Here is an 18,178-nt window from a genome sequence, read left to right on the forward strand (position 1 = left end):
AAGGCGTATGGTGCGTTGGCTTTCATTAACAGGGGAATTGAGTTTAAGAGCCGCGAGGTTATGCTGCAGCTCTATAAAGCCCTGATTCGACTACACTTGGAATATTGTGTTCAGTTCTGGTCGCCTCATTATAGGAAGGATGTGGAAGCTTTAGAGAGGGTGCAGAGGAGATTTACCAGGATGTTGCCTGGACTGGAGGGCATGTCTTATGAAGAAAGGTTGAGGGAGCTGGGGCTTTTCTCATTGGAGCAAAGAAGGATGAGAGGTGACTTGATAGAGGTGTACAAGATGATGAGAGGCATAGATAGAGTGGATAGCCAGAAACTTTTTCCCAGGGCGGAAAGGGCTATCACCAGGGGGCATAATTTTAAGGTGATTGGAGGAAGGTTTCGGGGAGATGTCAGAGGTAGGTTCTTTACACAGAGAGTGATGGGTGCGTGGAATGCGCTGCCAGCGGTGGTAGTAGAAGCAGATACATTAGGGGCATTTAAGCGACTCTTGGATAGGTACATGGATGATAGTAGAATGAAGGGTAGGTAGTTAGTTTGATATTAGAGTAGGTTAAATGTTTGGCACAACATCGTGGGCCGAAGGGCCTGTACTGTGCTGTACTGTTCTATGTTCTATCACTACTTATAGCAATTTGTGTATTTGTACTCCTAGGTCCCTTTGATCCTAGAAGTTACAGTAACAACTTCTGTTATGGATTGTCTTTAAACTTAAACAACAGGACATGGAAATGTATTAAGTCCCAATGTTTATACCCATATTTTTTAGCTACATTGTAGAAAGTTACACTGCATTGGTGCATTCCAGCCTGTAGGTGGGTGGCAGGAAGTGTGTTAACTTGGGTTTATGTTCTCTCAGGAGCAAGTGACTTGCTGGAAAGTGGATGGAGCAGTATTCAGGTGAGGCTGTGATGCTGGGGGATGGGAAGGAACCAACGGAAAGGAGGGGGCAAATAAAAATGGATATAAAACCATACATGTTGTGTGGAATAAGACACTTTTTAATATGGGGCATTAATCATAGTGTGTCAGAGGACTGATTTTCAGCCAGTAAAGAAACTGGAATCAGAGAAATGGGAACACCTCAAAATCTGACCACTCACTGATCCAGTGTACATGATTAGCACCCAAGAGATCGGCATCAGTTATGATACTTCACTTATACGTTATGTTACGTGCTTAAAATGATCAGAATTTGCTGGTGTAACAGATGCAGGTAATGAATTATCTCATATTGGTGTTTTTTCAAATATAATTTTTTAGGAAGCTGATGGAAACAGTGACGTTCAAGTTACAATTTAACATTTAGACGAACAGTGGCGCAGTGGTTAGCATCGCAGCCTCACAGCTCCAGGGACCCGGGTTCAATTCCGGGTACTGCCTGTGTGGAGTTTGCAAGTTCTCCCTGTGTCTGCGTGGGTTTTCTCCGGGTGCTCCGGTTTCCTCCCACAAGCCAAAAGACTTGCAGGTTGATAGGTAAATTGGCGATTACAAATTGTCACTAGTATAGGTAGGTGGTAGGGAAATATAGGGACAGGTGGGGATGTTTGGTAGGAATATGGGATTAGTGTAGGATTAGTATAAATGGGTGGTTGATGTTCGGCACAGACTCGGTGGGCCGAAGGGCCTGTTTCAGTGCTGTATCTCTAATCTAATCTAATCAAACATTGTGTCCAACCATTTCACAGCACACTGCATGAAAACCCTTAAACTAGAGGCTACCTCACAAACATTTAAAATGCATTGGGTGCCTATCTCTAATGATCAGAATGGGCCAGTTTAGGCAGCAGGCTGAAGATCTGCTGCTCCCTCCACTCCCCCACCTGCCACCATCGTCAATGTGCCTACACAACTGGTCACCCAGTCACTGGGGCATCCAGTCACCTGGAAAGCAAGGGGAAGGACTTGAGGCCACTGCAGGGCTGGGTCCACAGTTTCACTATCCTTGTGGGGGTATCTGATCACAGCTGGACACTTGGCCGGGAAGTGGAACCTGACTGTAGAATTGCAACTTACTGCTGCAATGAATTGGGAGGGGCCCTTGAGAAAAGGACTGCCTAGATTGTGGGTCACCAACACTAGCTCAGCACAATTCTTAAGTTTCATGTCACTGACATCTCCCACTGTGCGAGACCCCTGTGGATCCTGTATAGTGTGGAAACTTCTCAATCAGCAACTTTTTCCTCCTGACGGGTGCCTGGAACTGTCACTAGTCAAAATATTTCTGTCTGTAGCATAAGTTTTCACAAACAACTTCAAGGAACTTTTTCAATGAGACAACTTGATCAGGTGAAAGTGAAATCTTTATATATATATATGTACAAAGAGAGAGTAGAAGGATCCCAGGTCTATGGCTGAGTCAGCTATTAATAAATGGCCTCAGTGCCTCAGGCTGATTACTGTGCAGTGATCCACATAATTCTGTAAGAACGGGATCAGCTTCAGAACAGTGCCTGCCATGGTCGACAATCTGCTGAGATACACTGTTGGCCCAAAGATAACATGTAGCCTCTGGGGCAAGGAGTTGAACAGCAGTAGCTAATACCTGATAGATACTGCGTTCCTTTTACAGATCAGAATTCCAAAACTGTAGGGTTTTTAAAAAAACTCAGGATTTGAAGTTACTGTAGAAGAAATGACATTACATCATGCTTCCTCAGTCACTGAACAGAATGTCCGAGTGTGACATGGCACGGTACAGGGTGTAACCAATCTCATTGACTTCCTCTTCTGACAAATCAGACAAAAGGTTCACCTTGTTGTTAAAGTAAGCCGGCAGACGGCCTTCTTCCAGGTAGCTGACCAGCTCCTTGAGTATTTGAAAGACCCGTTCAGCCAGTGCCTCCTTGGTCCAATCTTTTTCCACTTGGCTCAGGTGCAGGATGACATTGATCAGCTGGCTGCTTGTCAGCTTCCTCAGTGACGGCTGGTCCCTGCAGATAGCTTTCAGTACCTTCAAGCAGCAGAATCTGAAGCCCAGGTCGCTGCTGTCCAAAGATCGTAGCCTGCTGGTTTCAGCAGCCCAGAAACTTTGCTGCCATAGATTTACAAAACTGCCCCTTATTTGTGGCTTGGAGAGGAGTATGGTATCCTCCATTTTAATCATGGGCAGAATATCAATGCACAGGAGTTTCTCCCCATCATGCTGAACTTTCAACTGCAGGACCTCAGTGGAAACCTCTGGTCGAATGATGCAATCCAGTAAAGTACCAATCACTAGCCAGTTCATACTCCCCAGGACCATCTTATGGAATACCTTGACGATTAATTTTGGTGACAAATATCTTCCCACAGTAAATCGATCCCAATAACTGATGCCTCGGGGAAAATATTCCATGTTATCCCTCCGTACCATCTGCAATTCAGGGACATTCAATATGGTTTCTTCCCCTGCGATGAGGGTCCACAGGTTGTCCTCGAGCAGCAGCGGTAGCATCAGGCAAACGTGGTCAGGGGCTACCATTTGGAGATCATTGTACAGACTCCCACTGAGGTACATCTCTCCCAGGGGTATGTCTGGGTGTTTACTGCGAAGAAATTTCTGCAGCTCTGTGCAGATGTCCATTGTGCACTGCTTAGCTCGGCTTAGCTCTGCAGGAGGGATGGATTGGTGTGTGTAATAAGCTAGAAACTTCTCCTGCAGAGTGATGCAGTGTGCAGCTTTACTGCTTTCAGGTGTCAAGTTCTCCAATAAAACATCTTGGCAATTCTCTAGAAAATACAATCAAAGCATTTGCAGGAGTTAACTGGAGCATTAAAAAAGATGTGAATTTTATGCTCATCAAAATGAGGAATGTCATTTCACTGAAACATAATTAATACACCCGTGGGTAGGTACAGCATCGGTATGTACAGAGTAAAGCTCCCTCTATTCTGTCCCATAAAACACTCACAGGGTAGCTATAACATGGGTTAGATACAAAGTAAAAAAAACCCTCTAAACTGTCCCAAAATTTTGGGTTAAACAGATCAAGGAAATGCAATCTCTGCTGCAGAGTGGAATTTCTAGTTCTGTGGATCAAACCTAGTATCTTCCTGAATAGCCTGGTGCCATTCCTCAGTGTCTTTATCCACAGAGCTTTTGTCAAACACAATCCAAAGGTTTATTGCAATTGACTTGATTTCTAAAGAACAGTTTCCATGTACAGTGAGGGAAAAGTAATTGATAGAGTGCAGGCCCTGAGGTTCAGGATATATGATTGATCCACTGGCTGGAGAGACAACACAGAGAATCACAGTCGAAGGAGCTCAGCATTACCTTGTTTATGGTTGGATTTAGTATTTAGCATTCTCTGCAGAGATTCACTCGTCTGTATGTTCAGCAGTTTTGGGGATGCATCAATCCTGCTGTATTTTTCCTTTATTGACTGTGAGGCTGGTTTGTCCAGGGAATTGTCTGGTGGATCACTGGCCTTGTCAAATATCTGCACAAATACAGAGGTCTCAACAAATTTCCTTTGAGCTGCTCCATACAAAAACTCAGCCATTAATAATTTAATAGAACTCAGTCCGAACTATCCTGCAATAGTCACTGCAGAGCAGTCAATAACAGGGACTCTGACTGATTTGGCCCTGCACCCCTGCCCAAGATCACAAAGGACAAATGGAGCAGCCGTAGTGTCCATCCCACAACAGTGTGGATGACAGTGAACCCATATGATCTGTGGCCCATTCATCCCAGCCAAACATCAAGTCACCATAGCTACAGTCATATTACTGCTGAGGCACATTGAATATCCAGGCAGGAAACTGTGTGCAGGCTCAACAGGGTCACAATATAACAGAAAACCTGACCAAAAATGCCAGCAATGCCAACTCACCCGTTTTACGGCCACTGTAGCTATAGCAAGGACAGCAGCACCCCCAATGCCCAGCACGAGCCGGGCATTCGCCAGCAGGAAGTCAATGATGTTTCCTAGTCCACTGTCCTTTTGCTTTCCTTTTCCCTGTGCAATACTGGCCATCCTGAAGCAGCACTCTGATAAAAGTAAACTGGGAAAATATTAAAAATACATTTTAAACCATTTTCCCGTCCTGCTTCCAAAGGCAGTGATGTCTATTGGTATCAGGTTCCATAGGCACCAGGAGTCCTCACTTTATGAGTGAGATAAGACAGTGAATACTGTTGGGCTATTTAACTGCAGGAGGCACCATAGCGTTCCCAATCATGTGTAACACATCCATAGTAATAAAGATATTCAGAACCCAGTGAATTGCAATCACAGTTGGCTTGTGAGTGGAGTTGTTCCAAAGGACTGCCCTATGCTGGGGGAGTTCTAGAGGGGTTGCCTTGACGTTCACACCCCACACCAGAAATGACAGATAGCAATCGGAAGCAGAAATCCCAGATGATTTTATTTTAGTTTAGGGTCTTAAATCCTTGTTGACCCAGCCCCCGTTTTCAAAGAGGATATTTAATCACAGGAGGGGTTACAGAGAAGGCTATTCAGTGATCGTAGGGGTACAGAGAAGGGCACGTTTCATCCCAGGATGTATGCGAATGACGGATCAGGAAAGATGATGATACCGAGACTTTCCTCTCTTACAAAGAGGCGACTGAGAATGGATATGATAGAAGTGTTAATTTTATTAAAGTTGCGGACACATTAGATCCAAAGAAGCGTTTCTGCCGAGTACATGAAAGGAATGTTAGATTACAAAAAAAAATCGTAATTCGTATTTTTCCCTTTCACCACAGCTTTGCAAACAAGTGCCTTAAAGCGACATTAAAAACAGGAATAGGAACAGTTTGTTTCCGATGCTCCACTCAGGTTTTTTTTTTGTTCTAATGCTTGTCTTAGACAAGTACATTCATTCGGACAGCGCCTGGTTGGGAATAAAGCACTCATTTCCATGTCTTTCAGTGCAACTGTTCGGACTGGGCTCCGAACAGCACTGCTGCACTCTGCCGAAATAAATCACCCGCCCCTGGACTAACACTTTAGAGCTGCAGAATCCATTTTATAAACGAAAATAATGATCATCGTTTAAAAATAAATGTTACTGTGCGGAAAATAAAGCTGCATTCGGTTGAGAGTTTGACAAAAAGTCACTTTGAAAATAATTATAACCCGCAACTTCAATTAAGATATAGATTTTTGCTCATTTATGCTCTTAAAAAAATTATTGTATCTCGACTTCATTTCCAAATTAATAATTTTATATTCGCGGCTAGTCTGCATCTACAATATTCTTTTATAAATGAGAATAATCAATATTATAATTGGAATTAGTCCTATAAATTAATAATAAAATTCAACTTTAAAGTTTGCTTTCTAAAGTCTATGACTTACATTTTGCAACGATTGCTCATTAAATGATTGACAGGTGAGCCCGGCAGCAACACCTGTCAATCATTCGGCAATCTTCACTCTCACTCCCGGGTAGGCTCTGTAAGGCGACAAGCCTTTATCAAATGTTTAAAGTTCCTTGAAGCTGAAACACGGCCTCTTGGTAATTTTTCTGTCGATCTGGGTCGGCCTTTTTCGCCCCATTGCTCCATTTCCTCTTGGAAACAACACTATCTCAAGCAACCTACCCATAAACAATGACTGACATCTCAACTGGCCAATCACAGAGAGGGTTATCCTTCAGCATGGCGCGTAATTGAAGGGGCAGGAAATTCCTTCACATCCGGAGGCGGGAGGACAGTGTCGCAACCGAACTTGGTGATAATGGTGTGATGGACAGCAATTTAAACCAATAATAATGCAGAACATCAGTAAGTATCCGCCCAAATCACACGTCTGTACCAATGAGGAATGACGGAAGGGCGGGGCTAGTGGCGGTAGGTTGAGGAGCGCGCGACTAACTGTCATCGCTAATATGGCTGCTACCGGGGTCTTGCCGTTTATCAGAGGCGTTGATTTAAGTGGAAACGATTTTAAAGTAAGTCAGTTGCATCATTGTGAATACAAATAATCCGACTGGAAGTGAATTGTAGCCAGTTTAGGAGTTATATCTTGGGTTTCATTGTTCAGCGAGTGAGGCTGAAATGAGTTCCGGAGTGTTTGTGGAAGAGATTGTGTAGTTCTGTAATTTAATATTAATATTCTGAAGCATTTGAATATATTCGTTGTATGTTTGTATAGTAATTACAAAATACCTGATGTTACCTCTTTTGTTATTTGTAGTATTTAACAGTAACAGTTTGCATTTACGTAACATCTTTAATAAGAACATGAGAAATAGGAGCAGGATTAGGCCATTTGGCCCTTCAAATTTGTACTGCCGTTCAACAAGATAATGGCTGATGTTCTTCAACTCCACCTTCTTGCACTATCCCCATATCTCTTAATTTCCATAATATTCAAAAATCTATCCACCTCTGTCTTGAATATACTCAATGATAGCTCTGTGGGGTAGAGAATTCCAAAAGTTCACAGCCCCTTGAGTGAAGAAATTTATCCTCATCTCAGTCCTAAATGCCTGACCCCTTATTTTGAAACTGTGCTCCCAGGTTCTAGATTCCCTAGCCAGGTGAAACATTTTCTCAACATCTACCCTGTTAAGCCCCTTAAGAATTTTATCTATATCAATTAGATCACCTCATTCTTCTAAACTCCAGGGAATATAGGCCTAGTCTACTCAATCTCTCCTCATAGGACAATCTCCTGATCCCAGGAACCAGTATTGCAACTTCTGTTGCATTCCTAGGGAAAGTATGTCCCTTTTTGGGTAAGGAGACCAAAACTGCACACAGTATTGCAGGTGCAGCCTCACCAATGCCCTGTAAAACTGTAGGAAGACATATTTACTCTTGTACTCCAATCCCTTTGTAACAAAAGCTAATATACCAAATTCTCTCTCCACAGATGCTGCCAGACCTGCTGAGTATTTCCAGCATTTCTTCTTTTTATTTCAGATTTCCAGCATCTGCAGTATTTTGCTTTTATTTTTGTGCCAAATTGCCTTCCTAATTGCTTGCTGTACCTGCATGTTAACTTTGTGATTCATTAAGGTCGCTCTGAATGCAAACATTTCTAAGCATGATTTTTTTTTGAATGGTAAGAGACTTTTTTTTATTTTTCCTACCTAAGTGGCATCTGTTATGTTCTTGCCCAGTCAAAAAACCCTCTCTATATCCCTCGGCAGAACAGTTCTGATGGAAGGTTGTTTCTCACTCCACAGATGCTGCCTGACCTGCTGATATTTCCAGCATTTTCTGTTTTTATTTCAGATTTGCAGCATTGCAATATTTTTCTTTTCATTTTTTAAAACTTTGATGTGACTCATTTTCTGACTAGAGCTGTACTGTATACTTATTTGTAATCTTTTTCATATTTCTAATGATTAAAAATTTCCCAATTGTTTTGCCTTCTGACTCTCCCTCTTTGAGTTGGAAGCAAGGCCTTTAGGGGGAAAGGGCCAGTTTTTAAGTAATCATGGCCCAGATTTTGATAATTGCTGCTGTTTGGATAAAAATATGTCCAACCCTAAAGACTTGCTTAAGACCCCAGGATCCACCAGCGGCTGGATAGGTAAGCTCAATTCAAGACTTCAGTGTAAAAAAATTAATAACAATTCTTTGTAACAAAACAAAGTGCCGACAATGAAACTCCAATTTTCAGTAACGTAGTGTGTTATTGTTGCTCAATGAATCATCAACGTGTAAATGTAGTGGTGCAGCATTTACCTGCTCGGGGCTGATCATTCGTTGTAAAAGCTAGAATAGTAAAATAATATTTTCAATGTTCCAATATTTAATTGTTTCCTTTGTTGTAACTCCTTCTTTGGTCATTATTTTTTAAATAGTTAATTTAACAACACATTACATTGTTCTTTTGGACTCTGTGTTTGAGATTTTGACAAATGATGAACTAACTGTAATCTTGTCATTTCGGCTAATTGTGTAACACGTGTTGAAGCAATAGATGCTGTTTATTAAAGTAACAGTGAAGCCTGCCTGAAATCTGTTGATACTTGACAAAGAACTGTTACAGGGCTGTATATATTAACTGCTAATTCACACCATGTTTCTTCCTTTCAAAGGGTGGGTATTTTCCTGAACATGTTAAATGCATGACCAGTTTGAGATGGCTGAAGCTGAATTGGACAGGACTCTGCTACTTACCAGAGGAATTAGCTTCTCTTCAGAAACTGGTAAAGGCATCAAGTTGGATTTTCTTTTTGATTTGTAATTTGAATACAGGGTGTACCAGTGTTGTTCATTAATGGCTTTTCCTTCAGTCACAGTCCCAAGCAATGTCTTGTTTGAGGGCACTATCAATACTGCTTTACCATGGATAGGTGCAACGTGAGGTACACTTGTGTTTTCCTACACAGAGAGTCCTGATTTCAGTGAAGTCACAGTAGGTGGTTACCAAGTGGACAAGGCAGACAAATTAACCATCTATTAAGTAATTCAATTTTCAACAGACCCTTTCCAATATTGTATGGAAGCTGGGACAACCTTGTATCCTAATAGCATTCCCTTGACATCTGTTGCTGGAAAGGCAGAGGGAACTACAGTGAATTCCAGCTTGGTCAACATCTCTCAGCTTTATAATCTCTACCTTTTCTTGAGAGTGTGTGTGTGTGTGTGTATTGTTATGGTTAAGTGAGGAGGGGTCGAAGGGCTTCCCTCTTCCCTCTGCTCGTTTGACCACAACAGGTTTAATTCTTTATTAAAGTGGATGTACTGGCCAATTGAGTAGGTGTTTGGTTCTTGTTATGATCATAGCAAGTAAGTGAAGAAACAGGTTTTCTTGAGTTTAACCAAGAAAGAGGTTATCTTTATTGTACCTAAACTGAGCTAATGAAAATAATAAACTACATGCCAACTTTCACACACTCACTCACTTACTCGGTTTATACACACACAAATAGGTTACAGAGTAGGGAAAGGTAGATTGGTTGAATTAGTCCATCGCAAAAAGGGGTATTCAGTCTGTGGAGTTTGGTGATTCGGCTGAGTTCTAGTTGAATTCGGGGGTCCCGAGGCTTTTAGTTTGACAGGTAGATGACTAGTTCAGTGGGTCCCTTGGAGACAGCGATGCGGATGATTTCTTCCATTGGGGTTTTCTGATTGTAACTGGAGTGTGCAAAGGTGGATTTGAAAGCTTGCAAACTGGAATGGAGAGAGAGAGAGGAACCACCACTTGGGTCTGCACATGTCAGAGTCCAGATGCTTCTCCTTGAAGCTACAAGAATAAAACACAAGTTTAAAACCACAGATGGCGAGGGGCTTGTCACGTGACAGTCACTAAGTTATTCAACCATAATAGTTAGTATTCTTGTTAAAAGAAAAAGAACAAGCAGTTCCTTAAACTTCCTGGGTCTTGGTTCTTGCTGGAATGAGCAGACATTTCGTCTCCCTCCTCAGGCCTTGCAATGTAGGATACAGTGTTGCAAATTAGATGACCATCTTAAGCTGCTAGCAAAGTCCTCTTTTATCTGTTCTGTTTTAAATTCCTTCAAAAATATATAAATTCAGATCTCCAATCAGTGGATTAAAGTAAGTATCACTCAACAAAGCAAGTTGGCGTAACAGTATCTATGAGTTTGAGAGTTGGTGTTGCGTATGTTTTGGGTGTTGTATAATGAACATTATTTATCTTTTAAACTTATGAGAAAATGTGTCTGTTCTTGATAATTAAAGCACTCAGCGGTTTCAAAGATAACTTTACTTTTGAAAAACACGCTGTCTTCAGTCAGTCGAGAGGTGAAAAAGGGGAAACCATCCCTATCATCTCTCACCTGTCTGTAACATCGGTGTCATAATGTGTACATAAAGTAGGAAAACATATAAAATGATTTACTCTGCTCTAACTCTAATGCTTTTGTTTTTGTTGCAGGAGCACTTGTCAGTAAGTCACAACAGCCTGACGACACTTCATGGGGATCTCTCTAGCCTGCCATGTCTGCGGGTGAGTAATTAATAAAACAGAGAATTCTAGAAAGGGCCGTGGGAACTGTAATTGCAACAATTGTACTGCTAATGAGCTGTAAAATCATTTTTTTAAAATTAAAACATTTTGAGAAAGTTATGTCTTAATGGTTTATTGTCTGCTTTACACTTCCTGCCCTGACCTAATTACCAAATCTTTTTAATGCCTATTCTTCAATATCTCAATTTTAATTTGTATCTGATCCTGGGGATTACCAGATTGCCATGCCTCATTTTGTCGTAAAGTTAAAGTTTCACGGCTATCAATATATGATTGGTTTTATTTGGAAGGCATGCATGTCACAAAGAAACTGATGTGGAATTCAAATGGCTTTCAAAGTAGTCTCTGAATTCTGTGAAATATCTGATACTTCACACTTTCAGTATGTTGGCATGATTGTACTGTTTTTCATGACCAATTTAAAATATTTTTCCCACATTATCTGGAATAGAAATGGTGTGTAATGTACTCTGTGCTCTCTATAGGCCATTGTTGCTCGAGCTAATAACCTGAAGAATTCTGGTGTTCCTGATGACATTTTCCAGTTGGATGACCTCTCTGTGCTGGTATGTTGACTGAAAGATTTTGTTACAGGACAATCATTGTATACACTGTTGGAGGAAACCTATTACGGATAAGAGAACCATCTGGCTTGTGCAGTGAGGTTGAGTAACAAAATGAAAACCCAGAGTAGCAGTCAGGAGTGCATTTGGAGTACTTTGCTCAATTTTTATTTGATACATCACTAATTTAGAGAAAACGTTAGTATAGTGCTCGTGCTCCAATTCTTTTTTGGTCTGTTGCATGCTTTGCAATGTGATTGAGTATTATTAATAAATGTGCCAGAAATATCTAGTCCTACCCAATTTTCTCCTGTCAGATTCCTGATGGAGGTGATTTTGTAGGGGAATGAAGTCCTCCAATATTTAACCCGTGGCCTTCCTTATGTGTGAACTGAGACAATGAGCATTAGCAAGCTTTTGAGTCAGCGTTAACTTCAGTTACTTCATTTTTCTTCTTCCTTTCTCTCTGGGCACCTGAACTCAGCATGTCCTGAAGTTGGGAGGCAAGAGATTGGAAGTTCTGTTGGTAGGATTCAAATTTACAGTGCCACTTCCAAGACACTAAATATTGGATCCAAGGAGTGAAGGCAGAGAAAAAGCTGACATTATGATTATTCTGCACTTACAGCATACTTAAATATCTGATGCAGTATTTGTTAAATGGGAGCATGTTAGTGACAAGCCATGACAGGGCAGTGCGTTATTCTCGTTCCCATCCCCCTATTCTCTTCCCTTTAACTTGCTGTAATTGTTTGGGACATATCTGTGTATGTAATCACTGGAAAAATATATGTTCAATGCAAAAACACATGGCAGTCGCATCTAAAGTCATTAGTTTTTGAGAGATTTTTTTTTCCAAACAAAATCAAACTGCTGTTTAAGAATATATTTGTTACTATGTTTAATTAGGTTGACACACATTTTATGTTTCAGGACCTTAGCTATAATCAGCTGACTGAGATTCCTAGGGAGCTGGAGAATGCTAAAAACATGCTGGTGCTCAATTTAAGCCATAACAGGTAGGCAGGCATCTCATTGACAGACATGCTGGTAGTGGGAATTTTTTTAAATGTATTTTTACTGGAGGGTTTTGTTTTTTAAGTTATGAAACCATTAATAACCTGTACTTATAAAAACAGACTATTGAAAATGCACAGCAGGACGGTCAGAATCTGAAAAAATAAATCTAAGGCAATATTTTGTGCGAGAACTGAAACTATCAGGCTGGAAAAATGCCCTTTTTCATATCCAGCAATGTGTGGTATTGGTATTTTTGCGGGTGTTGTGTTGTATTATCACTTTCCAGACGAATACAAATGAAGCTGACAGGCAGGCTTGGAAGTTGAACACAGAGCTTTAATGGAGACTTCTTGTTGCTTCAGCTTACATGTACTAACTGACGGTGAAAGAGAACTGAATCATGTGATATTGCGTCACTTCTTGTGATGACAAACATATTAGCATAAACCTATATTTAAATGATTTTTAACATACTAATAAATACACTATCACAACACCCCCTTAAATGACAACCCCATATAGTATAACAATATGTATATGAATAAGCAACCCTTATGAGATATAAGAAATTTAACAACTATAACACTATTTACAAAAAACATTCAACCCTAACATCATCTGTCCACGTTTGGAACTGTAGTTGTTGCTCAACTCGACCTTGTGACAACATGTGGGTGTGTCCTTGAACTATCTGTCCTCCCCTCCTGAAGATTGTATTTGACAGGATTGTCATCAGTTGTCAGTCTGTTGCTTGTTGTCTCTTCACTTGCAAAACGTACGCGTAGACGGTGCTGGTTTGTCACCTTGTGCATGGCTAGCAGTCAGTCCTCTGAGGTGAGATCGATTTTCTTTGCAGTACTGCACCATTTGGTGATGTCACCTCATACGAACGTGGTTCTTTGCACACCTTGGACACCTCTGTTGGGATTTATCTCTGTTCTTGTGGGTATAGGACCTTCACCTTCCGGCTGACGGTGCTTGTTTCAATGCATTGAATATATGTTGTCGATCGTCCTGCCATAGGAATGACATGTCTTTCTTCAGCAATTCTCTTAGTGGAGATGCCTTCTCTGAGAAGCTCAGTATGTACGCAGCAAGGAAGTTCAATAGATCTAGACCGCTTTGGAGGTCATCCATATCTTGCAGTGTTGGCATTGACTGGATGTCTTCGACCTTCTCAGGATCTGGGTGGATACCTGAGCTTGAGTAAATGGCACTTATTTATGTGATCTGCCTTAAAGGAGCACTTTTTGCTCTTACAAATCAAACCTTTGTGTCTGGTGGTCTCCATTAACAAGTCTACTTATTCCGTTATCCAGTCCATATGCTGTTGAAATATATCTTGGCTGACCGACAGCCCAAATAGTAAACAGACGAACCTGTCAAAAGGACTTCTGAACATTGTTCGCTCTTGACAAGTGCATGGACCAATATCTGTTTTTTGCATCTAATTTGGAAAAGTGTTTTGCTCCAGCAAATGTTGAGTTTAACTCTTCGAGAGTTGGTATCTTATGAGGACATCTCTTTACGGCTTTCTTTAGCCTCCTCGGGTCTAAACATAGTCAAACTGAACTGTCCGTCTTGATTGCAGTAGTGATCGAACTGCACCGGTCTGTGTGCTGTTGCACTCATTGAAGCCTTATTTTCCCATTCCATCCAGTTCCATCTTTAACTTTTTTTGAATTGTGTATGCTGCATTTATGCAGCGGGTCGATTGGCAGTGTTGCACCTTCTTTAAGGTGTAGGACTGCATCCCTGTGGGAATTCCCAACTGTGTCAAACTGGTCTGGGTACAACCCCTGCAGGCCTTGTACTGTTCCAATGGGTATGCACCTGTTTTGATTGCTGTGGCCTTCTAACGCCAGCTCATGGATGGTGACCATGTTAAGTTTGTTGCATGCCGGCAGCCCTCCTACTGCTGGTCCTGACACATACACTGTGTAGAATATCTGAATAGACAATGTTGACTCTTTGTACATGCGTTCCAGATCTTTGGAACCTAGGCACTTTATTGTCGAGCCAGTGTATGCCATAAGCTTCACGCTTGTGGGTTAGACCACACACTTCTGTGTCTCATGGTACATGTCCTTGAGAATGTGGAAAGGTAGAGTGTTGGCACTTGCACCTGTGTTAATTCCACTCTCAGTCGATGCCGGGCAGATGATCTGGAGTGTTGCAAAAGCTTCCGTTTTGTTCACGGACTGGGCCTGTTCTGCTAAGATGATTGTGTGAAATAGCTGTTCACCTGTAGTGTCTTCACCTTGATCCACCTCATCCATATTGTTTAGGCGTTCCCCCTTTCGTGGATGGGTCTGTGCTTTTAGCGATGCCTGGAGGTGGCATACTTCTGTGGTTTGAGCGCCTCCTGCTCTGGCTTTTCCCCACATTCCTGCTGCTGGACTGCCCCTGAGTTCAGTATCAGAGTCACATTCTTTCGCTTTCTCTCTCTATTGGTTAACAAAGTTTCCAACCTCTCATCAGCTTTCTGTCTATACCGCATGAGTTCTAGGCAGCGTACTCTGAAATTAACTTTAATCCTAAACTGATTTTCTAATGTTGCCCATAGCTTTGATGAATCCTTCTGGTCAGCATCAGATAAGCCAGAGGTATTGATTCTGCACAGTCTTCTGTTTCCTATGGCGATCCTAATTTTTCTAGCCTGCTTCTTTGCATCCACAACCTTGTGGTGCAGGAAGCATGGTTCAATCCTCTGTTTAAACAGTTTGAATTCACCTGGGAAATCAGGTGCTTTCCAGCCCATCTGTGGGAATCTGGTTGCCATTACCTCAGCCTTCGACTCTTTTTTTTTTTCTCTTTCCCTGAGGAGCAAACCTTGTTTTAAAAGTTGCAGTAAGCTGTGATGTCTGTAGAGCTGAGCAGGAGCCACGCCCTGAGCTGTGTTGCTGCAGCGCGGGCTTGTGAGCTTGTAGGCGGGTGGGGCCCTGGCATCGGGTTTGGCCATTGGCTTGCAAGTGCGGCGACAGCGGGAAGGAATCCGCGCCAAAACACAACGCTGCAATAATCCTTGTGGCTGAAAGTACCGTTGATTTTTGTCTTGTTGGCTCAGGATAAAACCAGGCGAGAGCCCAAATCGCCTTCAATCTCTACTTACACAGTTGCTCTGCCGATGTGAGAGCTATGATCCAGTCGCAGCGCTTCAGATAGGGCATCTGACTTGAATAGTAATTTTCAGCTGCTTATCAGCGCTGTCAACACACTACCGCTGCCACCATATTGTCTCTTTCTGGATTAATAAGAACTAAGCTGAAGGGCAGGCTTAGAGGTTGAACACAAATCTCCATTAAAGCTCTGTTAACATGTTAGACGTGTTAACTGATGGTCCAAGAGAACTGAACCTGAATCACGTGATATTGCATCTCTTCCTGTGATGACATTAGTACAAACATAAATATTTAAATGATTACATTTAACATACTAACAAATACACTACCACAGCAATGCGTTCAGAACTGTAGCAAAGATTTTGACAAATAACAGGGCAGAGAACACAATAGGTACACCTGTATTCTCCCCTTCCCTGAGATGGTGAAGGTGAGTGCTGTTGCTCTGATTTTCAGTTAACAGGAAGGATGTATGTGTATGATTTTTCCTTTTCTCTTATTTGCCTCTGCTCTGTTCTTCCACTGTTTTCTCAAGGATTGGGTAGTTACTATGGAGAACTGAAGATACAAACCTGTATCATGGATTTGTAGAACCGAATGGGTTAATATAATAATTGAACCATCAATTTAACATACAGATAGTTAGGCTTTTTTTTTTGTGTTTGTCCAGGAACTCTGGTTCTTACTCCCTGGATGTTGCTTGTGACATTCTGAAGCTGGCTGTTTGAAGATATAGGCCTAAATATAATTCTCCCTTCAATTCTTCCCTACTTACAGCAGGGAAAGATCCTAGCTCCTGCTTGAGGCTGCCCTACATAGATAAATATAGATCAACAATAATAGCATGTTGTGGGGGGAATGAGGGCTGGAACCCATATCCTACTATGCCGTGGTGACATGTGTCATTGCTGGGACATGTTATATCACTGCAATGCTTGTCTGCCTTTTCTAGTACTTGATTATTGTGTATAATGCTATTCCTGCTTCTGATGCCTTGTTTGTCTTTGCAGTATAGACAACATCCCAAACCAGCTGTTTATAAATCTGACTGATTTGCTGTACCTAGACCTGAGCGATAATAATCTCGAGAGTCTGCCTCCTCAGATGCGGCGCCTGGTTCATCTCCAGACGCTGATTTTGAATAACAACCCACTCATGCATGCTCAACTGCGGTAAGGAGCAACCAGCAGGAAATCTCTGTGCAATTAAGCAGTGACAATGTAAAATAATCAAGAGTAAAGAAGTTTGATGAATGTCAAATGAACTAATGGGTACCATAGAAGAGAGGAAAACCTTGGAATCATTTCAGAAACCATTAGATGCTGTGATAAGGGTGACTGTCTTTCTGAATGGTGAGCTAAGATTGGCTGAATGACTTTTCTCATTTGTATCTTGTAATCTCAATGTATGTTAATGATTGGATATCATAGAATGCACTGCACAGTGTGATACTGAGGCACTTACACCAGGAAGGTCGCAGGTTTGATTTTCCCCTGAGGAGCCATGATGGAATAGTGACTGTAGTTTAAAACTGTGACCACTTTCTGTACTATTGAAATATAGTTATGAACAGTTGAGTATGGTACACTTTGATTTTGTGCAGTGACCTGTGGAGCTAGGAGGCCTTGATTGAATTTTGATACCCTGCCTAATTCACTGTACTAATCTCTCACAGGCAGCTTCCTGCAATGACTGCTCTACAGACGTTGCACCTCCGGAATACGCAACGCACACAGAGCAACTTGCCCACGAGTTTGGAGGGCCTGGCCAATTTGCTTGGTAAGTTGAGTTCTTTCTATTAAATTGTGCTGTTGCTGCAAGTTTCAGTAAATAAGGTATAAAAATAAACTACCTCTTATAAATTCATGTCCTTGTTCACAAAGCCTTCTATAGCATTGATCCCCACCCCTTGCAATTTTTTATGTTTTAACCTCTGTCCAACTTTGACATCCAGTACAGATCCCCCTCCCTGTTGCCGTTGACTCACCCTCTATGGCTATGTGCTAAAACAGACACTGCATTTAACCAATAACCCTTAACATAAGCCATAACACTCTAATTTTGTAATCTCTCCAGCTTGTGGCCTGGGGTCAGTCTCTTCCCCATCTCGGATGGAAAAGTGTCAGGCTATTGCTTCATATAGTTGAGACTGCCCTGTGAATAGTTTCAGTTGTGGTAAACCAACATTAACGTGGTACCACTTCCAGGGTGAATCTGAGACTATGTCTTGCACAGATGCTTGGTTGTAGTCCTAATGAATGAATCTGAGTTTACTCAAAAAGCCTTCCTCATTTTTGTTTGTCTCATTTCCCACCCCAACAATATATGTGACTTGCTAATAAACGGTTTCCTTAAATCCCACCGTGTAGAATGACGGGTGTTTTGAAGTCATTTTGCTTACATTTCAGTGCACCAGTTGCAACATTGAAACAGCTTGGCTTGGGCTGGATACATCCATGTGCCTGTGGCCAGAGTATATTGTCAGCAGAGGCACTGGTGATGGTATCGTTTTTGACGCTGGTGATACTTTGCCGCCGAGAGGTGGGATGCTAAAGATCATCCCACGATGGACCTTG

General features: G+C 41.7%; 2 protein-coding genes across 3 annotated transcripts in view; one reads left to right on the plus strand and one right to left on the minus strand.

Moving 5' to 3' along the window:
* Positions 1-2,293: 2,293 nt before the first annotated feature.
* LOC137383365 (mitochondrial dynamics protein MIEF1-like) lies at positions 2,294-6,571 on the minus strand. Of its 2 annotated transcripts, none has more exons than XM_068056105.1 (4): positions 6,302-6,571; positions 4,829-4,986; positions 4,267-4,432; positions 2,294-3,719 (listed from the first exon to the last, which is right to left on the minus strand). In XM_068056105.1, the coding sequence occupies exons 2-4, from the start codon at positions 4,970-4,972 to the stop codon at positions 2,665-2,667; spliced, it is 1,365 nt and encodes a 454-aa protein (XP_067912206.1). In that variant the 5' UTR covers positions 4,973-4,986; positions 6,302-6,571; the 3' UTR covers positions 2,294-2,664. The 2 variants fall into 2 exon arrangements, with proteins under 2 accessions (XP_067912206.1, XP_067912205.1); XM_068056104.1 differs by having other exon boundaries at positions 4,829-5,000.
* Positions 6,572-6,795: 224 nt separating this feature from the next.
* flii (FLII actin remodeling protein) overlaps positions 6,796-18,178 on the plus strand; it is a 62,242-nt gene continuing 50,859 nt past the window's right edge. Inside the window, exons 1-7 of the mRNA XM_068056097.1 lie at positions 6,796-6,896; positions 9,000-9,110; positions 10,805-10,876; positions 11,383-11,463; positions 12,394-12,479; positions 16,613-16,774; positions 17,278-17,381. Of these exons, the coding sequence (XP_067912198.1) occupies positions 6,834-6,896; positions 9,000-9,110; positions 10,805-10,876; positions 11,383-11,463; positions 12,394-12,479; positions 16,613-16,774; positions 17,278-17,381 (679 nt within the window). The 5' untranslated portion in view covers positions 6,796-6,833. The remainder of the gene's footprint in view (positions 6,897-8,999; positions 9,111-10,804; positions 10,877-11,382; positions 11,464-12,393; positions 12,480-16,612; positions 16,775-17,277; positions 17,382-18,178) is intronic.

This window comes from Heterodontus francisci, chromosome 24, assembly GCF_036365525.1.
Source record: "Heterodontus francisci isolate sHetFra1 chromosome 24, sHetFra1.hap1, whole genome shotgun sequence".
NCBI classification, from domain to species: domain Eukaryota; kingdom Metazoa; phylum Chordata; class Chondrichthyes; order Heterodontiformes; family Heterodontidae; genus Heterodontus; species Heterodontus francisci.

Coding starts and splice junctions, on each gene's coding strand:
- LOC137383365 (XM_068056104.1), bottom strand. CDS start 6,321: ATGAGCAATCGTTGCAAAAT. Junction 4,433..4,828: donor CTACAGTGGCCGTAAAACGG/GTGAGTTGGCAT, acceptor GTATTTGTGCAG/ATATTTGACAAGGCCAGTGA. Junction 3,720..4,266: donor TAAATCCAACCATAAACAAG/GTAATGCTGAGC, acceptor TGTATTTTCTAG/AGAATTGCCAAGATGTTTTA.